Below are 10486 nucleotides of genomic sequence, written 5' to 3' on the forward strand. Positions count from 1 at the left end.
TTGTTTCCAAAAATTATTTATTTTCTTGCAACTCCACCAGCAGTGGATCAATGTCCCAGTTGTGTCTCCACATTTCCAGCATTGACTGTTTCCTGCTGCTCCAGAGAACAAGACCCAGAACAATGGATGCAAACTGCAGGAAAAGAGATTCCAGCTCAACATTAGGAGGAGCTTCCTGAGGGTCAGAGACAGTCTGGGACAGACTCCCTTGGAGAATGGTGGAGTCTCCTTCTTTGGAGGTCTTTAAACAGAGGCTGGATTTCCATCTGTTGGTGGTGCTTTGAGTGAGAGTTCCTGCATGGCAGAATGGGGCTGGACTGGACGGCCCTTGGGGTCTCTTCCCACTCTAGGATTCTCAGCCCCACCCACCCTGTTCTCGGAAGCAGATTGGACTGGTTTAGCCTGCTTCCGCAGAAAAGAGACTGCTAGGGAAAGTGGTGCCACATTCAAAGGGGCCCGTTGGAAACCCAGCCTCTTTATTCCCCCCCCCTTAAAACCAAACGAACATGAAGGGGCTGAGAAAGCAAGGAAGGTCCCTGAAAAGAAGGGGAGCAGGTGAGAATTCCTGGGGATGGACTGAACTGAAAAGAGAGGAGAGGAGAAAGGTCTGGGAATCTGGACCCAGGAGGGAAGCAGTGGTGCAAGGAAGGGTTAAGGGAAGAAGACAGCTGGATTGCTAGAGAGGAAGGGAAGCTGTGTAGGAGGAGCACAGTCCTCCAGAGCAGACAAGCCTCTCACCCCCTCTTCCCCCCCCCCCCCAGTCTGGTCCCCATTTTGCCTTTCCCCTCCTTCCTATTCTTCCAGTTGCATCCTCTGCAGGGTCTCTCTCCTCCTGGGGTCTGGTAAGTCCCAGATGAAAGCTCCTCCATGGGGCTGAAGCCTTTGGCTGGTCTCCTTGGAGGAGCCCCATGGATTCCTCCTCAGTGGGGCTGTGCCTCTCCCTCCCAGAGTGGGGTCAAAGGGTCTCCTCTGGCTGAGACTGACATGGAGCATCCAGGCAGGGAGAGCCAGGACTGCAGGGAAGGGAAGACTAGGGGCCTTGGGGGTCTTTAGAGGGACCAGGAGGGCTCCATGGGGGATATCATGCCCCCATCCCCACCCCAGGCAGCTGAGGAGGGGGCTGGTCAGTTCCTGCCTTGGCTCTTCCTCCCCTTTCCTTTAATGCCAGTGAGGGAGAAGGGGGAGAAGAGCTGGGGGGGATTTGTACTTCAGGGGCTCAGAGGATTTGGTCCTCCTTGAGGACTAAGCACTGAGGGAGACATTATTTGGAGTGTGATGGAGTCTCTTTCTTTGGAGGTCTTTAAACAGAGGCTGGAAGGCCATCTGCCACAGGGAGGGCTTTGATTGTGAGTTCTTGCATGGCAGAATGGGGTTGGACTGGATGTCCCTAGCAGTCTCTTCCAACTCTAGGATTCTGTGAGCCCCCCCCCCCCCATTGCTTACATCTCCCTCCTTCCCACAGATGCTGACTGGAATGGCAGTTGAGCCTGTACACTTGTCCCTCCACCTTTGCTGGGGCACAGGATCCCTGTGGATGTGCAAAAACCACAAATGACAAAAACACTGTTTTAACTTGAGAAAACACATCTCTAGGGATCTCTGCAACTCTGTGGGCAACATCTGCCAGACCTTAACCATAGAATTGCGCTGGAGGAACAGAATGTACTCTCTAGGAATCTCTAGGTCCTTCAGTGAGACTGTTGGTTAAAGATGACTATAGAGTTGCGTTGGGGGACCTAGATATTTCAAGAGAGACCATGTTAATAAAATCTGTGAATGATCAAATCCACAAAAGTCAAAGCGTGGAGGGACGAGTGTAGTCTAAATTTGGGCAGCCTTTGAAGGGGAGGTGGGGCTGGACTGCAGGGAAGGGGTACTCAGGGGTCCTTGAAGAAGGCTCCACAGGGACCATGGATGTGGCATTTTATCTGGGTCTTAGTTTTTGTCAACTACACTGATATCCAGGATTGGAGAAAAGGCAGACAGAATGATCATTATAATATAAATAAATAAATAAGGCAGAATAATAATTATAATATAAGAAAATAAATAAATAAATAAGACAATAATAATTACACTAATAGCAAGCATTTTAAAATAGGGAGAAAATATGTTCTCATCACAGTGTCTACTTTTTGTATGTCTGTATTAGCACCATTGATGTGTTGTGGCTGAAAAGCCAGATAATTGTTAAAGAGCTCTTGAACTGAACGGAAGCCTTAATTTAAACAAGCATCAAAATCATTTTGTGTAAAAGAGGCCTATGGATAATGTGGCCTCAGTAGAGGAACTGTGTAGAGACAGTTTGGGTGGAAGCTGTGGGTGAGGAATTGAGAAAATGGCTCAGTGGAAGTCCAAGAGAAGGAAGGCAAATATAGGGGCTGGATAAGCAGGGTGCTGGATGAAAGTAGGATGCCATCTTTTTTGGCTCTCAGATAAAGGCCTTGCTTGGTGACTTTCAACCCAAAAGCCTTCCCACCCATATTCTCTTCTTTTACTCATTACCTTATCTTTCCTTTAGGGAAGAAGTTTGGTGGTTTGCTCAAATCTTCCATGTGTTTTCTTGCCTATATAGTACAGTAATTCCTAACTCAGCAATGTCTCGGCTTTGCAGAGTTTTGCAGCACAGCCTCTTCAGGGATTCTTTGCTCCGAGACAGAAGACAGCATTGAGTCTCCTTGGCTGCTTCATTGGACACCCAACCAAAGATGGAGGAACCCTACTCAGCTGGACCTGAAACAGAAGGAGCCTGTGATGGCATTAATGACGAGAGCAGTGGGGAATTCTGGAAAAGAACTGTGCAGAAGTTTCTTAATGGCGACATGGCCAGCTCTGACATACAGCGCCAGTGCTTCAGGCACTTCTCTTACCAAGAGGGCAAGGGGCCCCGGGAGGTTTGCAGCCAACTCCATCATCTCTGCAACCAGTGGCTGAAGCCAGAGGAACAGACCAAACATCAGATCTTGGACCTGGTGATCCTGGAGCAATTCCTGAGCATCCTTCCCCCAGAGATGGAAAGCTGGATCAGGGACTGTGGGGCAGAGACCTGCTCCCAGGCAGTAGCCTTGGCAGAAGGTTTCCTTCTGAGTCAGGCCAATAACAAGAAACAGGAACAGCAGGTTAGAGCTTTTTTTATTATTTTTCTTAAACTGTGGTTGATAGATTGACTGAATGTCTATTCTGACTTTTACCCCATATGGAACACAATGTGGGGAATATAGGCAGGACATGAGCCCTCTGCTTTTTTTTTCCTCTTGTGGAAGAAGGTTTCTTCCTGAGTCAGGCCATGATGAAATGGGAAGCACAGGTTAGAGCAGTGATGACAAACCTTTTATGGGCCAAGTGCCCAAACTAAAAGTTCTTCTGGCACCGGGTGTTACCTGGTGCCGAAGGTGGAGCTTCTGCCCTTCAGGCCAGACTTCCAAGGCAGGACTACTTCCCCCCCCCCACCCTCCTGGGCCTTCAGCTGCCCCTTGGGGGGGGGGGTGAAGGGGAAAGAACAGGAACACGCCTGTCCCTCCCCCTCTTTCTGCACTGTCCCCAGCCTTCAGCTATAATAATAAAATAAAACTTTTATTTATATCCCGCTTTTTGTAAAGACAATCAAAGTGGCGTACATCATTAAAATAATACAACAGAGAGGCAGCTGGAGGCCAGGGAGGGCTCCCTGTATCATCCAGAGAGGCAGCTGGAGACCTGTGAGGATCGGAAAGGAGGAGGAACAGGCACTCACCTCCTCCTCCTCCCTGCCATCCCTGAATTCCTGTTGCCTCTGGAGAGGCAATTGGAGGCCGGGGAGGGTCAAGAAGGAGGAGGAATAGGTGTGTGCTTCTTCCTCCTCTCCCCCTGTGTGCTGGAGGAAATGGTGTCGCATGCCTGGTCTGGCATGTGTGCCATAGGTTCGCCATCATGGGGTTAGAGCATTTTCTCTTGGTGTTTCTAAAGCTGAGATTGACTCACTGAGGGGCAAAACAGACCAGCTGAACTTGCCACGGCCCCAATGCGCCTTCAAGCCGCAAAGAGCCACTCCTTTTTGGGGTAGCAAAAAGCTAGCTTTGGGCCTGTGTAAACACCGCACTATCAGAGCATCATGAAGCCATGATCATCTAAATGGCCGGCTGGCTTCCAGATAGCTTCCAGGCAACTTGGGAGCATGTGGCGTGTAAACTCTAACTTGCTGGTCTGTTCCAGCTCTTAGATTGATTTAATGTATATCCTGTCTTTCCCAAGATTGCACTGGGGGGGGGGGGGATAATCAGAACATGGTCTCTCATCCTCCATTTATCATCTCCTCTGCTCATGCTGCTACTCTCCCCATAGCCACTGCTGACTTTATTGCTCCTCCTTTGAAATTTAGTGCCCCCAGAGGTGCCTTAGAAAGTGAGGCGTGTGGGAAGCAAAGGCCTTGTTTCCAAATGGAATCTCCCTCGCAAAGGCTTCTTAGCAGAATGAGTCTCCTTCAATACAAAGTGTAGGCTCCCTGTGTCCTGTGTTTTTTTTAAAAAATCTTCTAAAGGTTCTTGCTGCCATTGCTGTACAACCAGATGTAGAGTGTGGTGATTTTGCAGTGGCAGAGAGTGGTTCCCCTCTCCACCTTGGGTTCAGGGGAGAGATTTGCTCCCACCCATATCTAAAAATTGCCTACTCCTACTCTGAGGGGTAAAAATATACAACCATGACCAGTCTTTTTCTTCCAATGTTTGTACATGGATGTACAATATAAAAATTAAAATAATTAAAACTTATTTTTAATTCTTCTCTACATTCTCCCTGCTTTTTCAGGGGGAGGTTCAGTCTGATCTCCCTGCATCAGAGGAGTCTTCATCAGAGACCACCAAGAAACCACAGTGGAGGGAGTTCAAGCAGGAGGCTGACTGGGCTGTGGCTTTGCAGGGTAAGAATGAACCCTCTCTGGCGTAATTGTCTTGTGTTTACACCCTACATAAGTTCCCTTCTGGGAACAACTGGGGAATTTTGTCTATTGTGGCAAATCCATACTTGGTTTGAAATCATGGAATTGAAGGTGTACATGCAGGACTATTGGGCCTAGAAATGTTCATCTAGTAGTGCATTTGGTTCAAAAATATTACCATTCAACATGAGTGTTGAATGTTTCAATCAGTGCAAAACAGTGGAATGGTGGGAGTTAGAGCTGGAATGTCCCAAGCCCCAGCCCAGCCCCCTAAGTATTGGACCAAAATGCCTTATAGGCATTATGAAGTTACAAAGTGCACCCTTGCCTTATGCGGGGGATCTGTTTCAGACCCCACTGCGTAAGCTAAATAGAGTGTATGCTTGAGCCCCAATGAAAATAACGGGGCTTCTGCATGACGCGTGGTGTGCACGCCACTGGAACCCCATTGCACGGCTTTCAGTGTAAGTCAAAAGCTGAGTAAAAGGCACCCGCATATGATGAGGGTACACTATACTACTTTCTTCCTCATAACTTTCTCTTAAGAATTGTAACTGTACCCTCTGAGACAAATTTGTGTGATCAGTGCCTGTTCCCCCACCTCCCCGGTCTCTCCTGCAGGGTCTGGAACAATGGAACCAACAAGTACTCAGTCATCTCTTCCTCTTTGGGATGGAGTGGAATCAAGTCAGGTAAGGAGAAGGTTTCCTGGGAGAAGCAGCATGAGTGTCCTTAGTTTTAGGTTCAGATCCCTTGTAGCACTAACTTATAATTTTGTTTGTTTGTTTTGAATTTTAAAAAAATGTGGAGCTTTTAAAAATATGAATATAGTAGATATCTAAATTGATAGGTTCATACATGCTGACCCTGGGGTTTGAGCACAATTCTGAAAAAGCTGGATTGGAATACCTGTGTGTTCAGTCAATCTGTAAATCCTGCATGTCATTTTTTTCCCCTGGATAATAAAAATGTATACAGAGTTGGCTTAGCTGCTCGATCAGCCTCAATAAATGTTTCTAAAATTAAAGAAACCTCAAAAGCATTTGGTCTTGCAAACTTGAGCAAAAGAGAAATTCATGATCAGCGTCTAACAATTGGTTTAATCCTGCTTTCTCCTCATGTCTTCCATAGAATTTTTTTCCCCTCAGTGTTTGAATCAGGATTTTTCCCAGAGTAGGTTTTATAGAATCATAGAATAATAGAATTGGAAGAGACCGCAAGGGCCATCCAGTCCAACCCCCTGCCATGCAGGAAATCCAAATCAAAGCATCCCCAACAGATGGCCATCCAGCCTCTGTTTAAAGACCTCCAGGGAGGGAGATTCCACTACACTCGGAGGGAGTGTGTTCTACTGTCGGACAGCCCTTACTGTCAGGAAGTTCTTCCTAATGTTGAGGTGGAATCTCTTTTCCTGTAGCTTACATCCATTGTTCCGGGTCCTAGTCTCTGGAGCAGCAGAAAACAAGCTTGCTACCGCCTCAATATGACATCCCTTCAAATATTTAAACAGGGCTATCATGTCACCTCTTAACCTTCTTTTCTCCAGGCTAAACATCCCCAGCTCCCTAAGTCGTTCCTCTTAGGGCATGGTTTCCAGACCTTTCACCGTTTTAGTCGCCCTCCTTTGGACATGCTCCAGTTTCTCCACATCCTTTTTGAATTATGGTGCCCAGAACTGGACACAATATTCCAGGTGGGGCCTGACCAGAGCAGAATATAGTGGCACTATTACTTCCCTTGATCTAGACACTATACTTTTATTGATGCAGCCTAAAATTGCATTGGCCTTTTTGGCTGCTGCGTCGCACTGTTGACTCATGTTCAACTTGTGGTCTACTTGGACTCCCAGATCCCTTTCACATATAGTTTCATTCAGCCAGGTGTCGCCCATCCTATATCTGTTCATTTCAATTTTTTTTGCTCTAAGTGCAGTACCTTACATTTCTCCGTGTTGAATTTCATTTTGTTAGCTTTGGCCCAGTTTTCTAGTCTATTCAGGTCATCTTGAATTTTGATCCTGTCCTCTGGGGTATTAGCTACTCCCCCTAGTTTGGTGTCATCTGCAAATTTGATAAGTATGCCCCCAATTTTGTCCTCCAAGTCATTGATAAAGATGTTGAACAGCACTGGGCCCAGGACAGAGCCCTGTGGGACCCCACTGGTCACTTCTCTCCAGGATGAAAAGGAGCTATTGTTGAGTACCCTTTGGCTTCGGTCAGTCAATCAATTACAAATCCATGTAACAGTTGACTTGTCTAGCCCACATTTTACAAGCTTGTTTGCAAGAATGTCATGGGGAACTTTGTCAAAGGCCTTGCTGAAATCAAGATATACTATATCCACAGCATTCATGTATCAAAATGTAATTGGCATAATAATAGCTTCCATGTGGCTCTAACTGCAGAGACTATAGGCAATATACTTACCTGTTTTACCAAATCAAGAACCTAATGCCATCCTTTTAGATAATGATGCCAAAAAAGAGGATTTCAAAACTGACCATGGTGGAATGCTTATTCTGGGTAAAGAAGTCCAACATTTAGTCTAAGGTAGCAAATATATGTGATGATATGTTTTAATTGTATTAACTTTGCCCTTATACTCAACTTTAAACCCACCCATCTATCTAACTCTTGTGTAATATAATTTATTAACTTGGTCATACTTGGTTTAATTATTTGAGATATCTCAGATAATTATACCCTGGGAGATAATTATACCCAGGCATAAACTAGAACTTGGAAATATTGAAACTGCCATTTAAACAAAGGATTGGAGTCTACCTTCTCTCTTACTGGCATTATAGCTGATCTAGACCAGTTAACTAAATATGTGGATATTTAACCAAATATATTTATCAGCTTCATCAAAATTGGTATCAACTCTTGAAGCTTTGAGATAGATACCAAAAGTTCATCTGCATAAAGAAAAGTTTAAATTTCTAAGACAGCATATATAAAACCATTGATAAAATGTAATGTTAAAAAAAGGTGAAAGTAATTTAGTCATTGCTCTCACCCTTGGTACAGAAGCCAAGGTCCTCTCCTACTTCCTTCCCCAGCAGCTGGTATTCAAAGCCATGGTGCCTCTGCTAATGAACCCATATGAAGTTTTCAGCTCTAAAGGATTTTTGCACTTTGTTTCTTGATAGTCATTATATGAGCTGTCAGCAAGAAATGTTTTCTTTTTCCTTCAGGATGCAGTGACTGTTGAGGACGTGGCAGTCCATTTCTCCCCAGAGGAATGGGCCCTTCTGGATCCTGATCAGAGAGCCCTGCATGTGCAAATCATGGAGGAAACCCATGGGATCGTCACCTTTCTTGGTAAGACTCTGATCTCTGATTATCATTTCTGTTTTATAATGTAGTAATCAGAAGCACCGTAACAGTGCTGTTCCTGAGTGGGATTAGTATCCCAAATCCTCCCAGTCATTGGGGACTTCTGAAGACTGGGATGGGGGACAACTCTTTTTTTCAATAGCTCTAGTGAGCCTTGCCAATGCAATCTATTCCCCATATTTACAGGGGTTAGGGATGCAAGACCCCCATGAAATTGGAAAAACTGCAAATATGTGGGGCAAGGTGGAAGGGGCTCCCCTCAAGCGCACATGCCTCTTCCACCATCCCCTGTGCTTTGGCCAGCTGAGGAAGCCTGGCCCTCAGCAAAGCTGGCTAGGCTGAATAAATCCTAGGGAGGAGAGAGAAAGATTGGCAGAACAAGGAAAGGTGGGGCCAAAGTGAAGTGAGTACAGTTGGCCCTCCACTTTTGCAGGTTTCACATTTGAGAATTTGATTATAACCAGAAAGGAAACGCACACGTTTTTTTCTTTAATTTTCACACAGTCATTCCAAGACTTTGCTGTGTTTTTTTTTCTAGTAATATCCTGTCACCACCATGTCTTGAATTATTGATGTTCCCTACTCCTGTTCTCATGACTCCTTTCTCCAAGTCTAATATTTTCCCCCTGAGAAGGACATGTTTTGTGTTTAAATTAAATTGGAAACCATTCCTCCTTGAGTTATTATCCTTTCTCTTTTAAAAATGTAATTCTTCAGTGTCTCTGAGAGAACCTCTGCCTGTGTCACCCTCCAGTATTCCTGCCCTGCAGTTTTGCTATTGGAGCTATTGTGCCACATTCACCATTGGAACCAGCCTAGTTTTAGTTCCCACAATCTAGGTAGGAAAGGTTGCATATTATTTACTCAATATACAAATCATTGGGCTCAGGAAATAGTTTATCAGCAGACACATCCCATTCATTTCCCCTTCATACAAACATCTTTCAACGTGGCTTTATACGGAGAAGTTTCAGTTTTCTTCCCACTCAGTGGGAATCCTGGGATAAATTAAGTATAAACTACAAGATCCAGGTTCAAGTATCCAAAGACTGTCCTTTCTCTTCTGATCTAGGCTATTGGCTCATGAGCTGTGGAAGAGTGATCAAAGAGAGTGGGACTCCACTAAAGGGGAATTCATCAATTCCTCTTTGTTATAAGAAGGAAATAAAAATAGTAATAATTTGATTGAAGATGCATTGTGAAAGAATGAGAGCAAATTAATATGCAAATGAAAGTTACTTGTCTCTATACTATATACTTTCCTATATCTTTATTAGAAACGGAGTAGCTGTAGACGTACGACTTCACCCTTCTCCCATCCAGTGTGGAGGATAAGTCATGGAATCTTGTGTGCAGCAGAAAAATCCAACTTTAATTGGACATGGGAGGCCAAAACTGGAGACTGGGGGAGAAAAATAAGAGAGAAAGATGGTGACATATTTTGAGGCAAAGTAAATTCGTACTGACAGAATTTAATGTGAAGATGTGAAAGACATCTGTTTCACCAGTGAGAATGGGACATAAAAAAAAAAAAGGCAGGACTAGGACATAGGCAACCTGTGGAGCACCTGTTACATACCCTTTCCCTAAAGGCTCTGGACGGACAAAGAGTTCCCATCATTCCTGAGTCCAAAGTCCCACTGAAATCTAGCTAGAGATCCCTATTCCCTCACAGCTTTCTCCCAAAGTTTCTGTGACCAGTAGTCCTGCTTCCTTTGACTAGGAGAGAACTCTAGGAAGATTCTAAATAAGGCATAAAGGTAGCAGTCCATCCAGGTGTATTAAGAGGATCTATTGACTTTTCATGAGGTTTTTATTTCTGTTTGTTGTATCTCAGATAAAATCACTATTGGATGTAATACTAAGCTAAAATCTGTAGCATGATGTAATAGTATGAATATGTCAAAACCTAAATATACATCTTGAAATCCCATGAAGAATAAAATCTTGAATATGTCAGGCCCTAAATATAGTTCTTGAAATCTCATTAAGAATAAAAAACCTTGAGCCTAAAAGACCAATGGAGGCCAGAGGGGGAAGGACAATGGACTCTCTTCCTCTTTCCCATAGCTGTGTTGTTTTTGAGATGTTTTCCATTCAGTCCCTTTCCCACTCCCTGACAGTCCTTTCCACTCACACTGAGGAATGATTATGTTCTATTTTTCTCCTTCTTCCCAGCAAATAACTGGAGTAAGGAAAAGGCATGCACCAAGTGTGGTAAGTGTTTTGGACACAA

At 44.6% G+C, this 10486-nt stretch overlaps 1 protein-coding gene across 3 annotated transcripts; it reads left to right on the plus strand.

Annotated features, from left to right (window-relative positions):
• Window positions 1-502: 502 nt before the first annotated feature.
• LOC149320613 (zinc finger protein 202-like) lies at window positions 503-10140 on the plus strand. Of its 3 annotated transcripts, none has more exons than XM_089506250.1 (6): window positions 503-555; window positions 2615-3119; window positions 4783-4894; window positions 5534-5604; window positions 8109-8235; window positions 9528-10140. In XM_089506250.1, exons 2-6 carry the CDS (start codon window positions 2709-2711, stop codon window positions 9536-9538), a joined length of 732 nt encoding a protein of 243 aa, XP_089362376.1. In that variant the 5' UTR covers window positions 503-555; window positions 2615-2708; the 3' UTR covers window positions 9539-10140. The 3 variants fall into 3 exon arrangements, with proteins under 3 accessions (XP_089362376.1, XP_089362360.1, XP_089362369.1); XM_089506234.1 differs by lacking the exon at window positions 503-555 and adding an exon at window positions 763-842; XM_089506243.1 differs by lacking the exon at window positions 503-555 and having other exon boundaries at window positions 2589-3119.
• Window positions 10141-10486: the final 346 nt, after the last annotated feature.

Source organism: Sceloporus occidentalis, unplaced genomic scaffold, assembly GCF_023333645.1.
Source record: "Sceloporus occidentalis isolate IW3139 unplaced genomic scaffold, rSceOcc1.0.p SCAF_1, whole genome shotgun sequence".
In the NCBI taxonomy this organism is placed as follows: domain Eukaryota; kingdom Metazoa; phylum Chordata; class Lepidosauria; order Squamata; family Phrynosomatidae; genus Sceloporus; species Sceloporus occidentalis.

What these genes read in the sequence shown, in the direction of transcription:
- LOC149320613 (XM_089506250.1), top strand. Translation starts at nt 2,709, where the DNA reads ATGGAGGAACCCTACTCAGCTGGACCTGAAACAGAAGGAGCCTGTGAT. An exon ending in ACAAGAAACAGGAACAGCAG is followed by an intron (nt 3,120 to 4,782) that starts GTTAGAGCTTTT and finishes CTGCTTTTTCAG; the next exon opens with GGGGAGGTTCAGTCTGATCT. An exon ending in CTGGGCTGTGGCTTTGCAGG is followed by an intron (nt 4,895 to 5,533) that starts GTAAGAATGAAC and finishes TCTCTCCTGCAG; the next exon opens with GGTCTGGAACAATGGAACCA.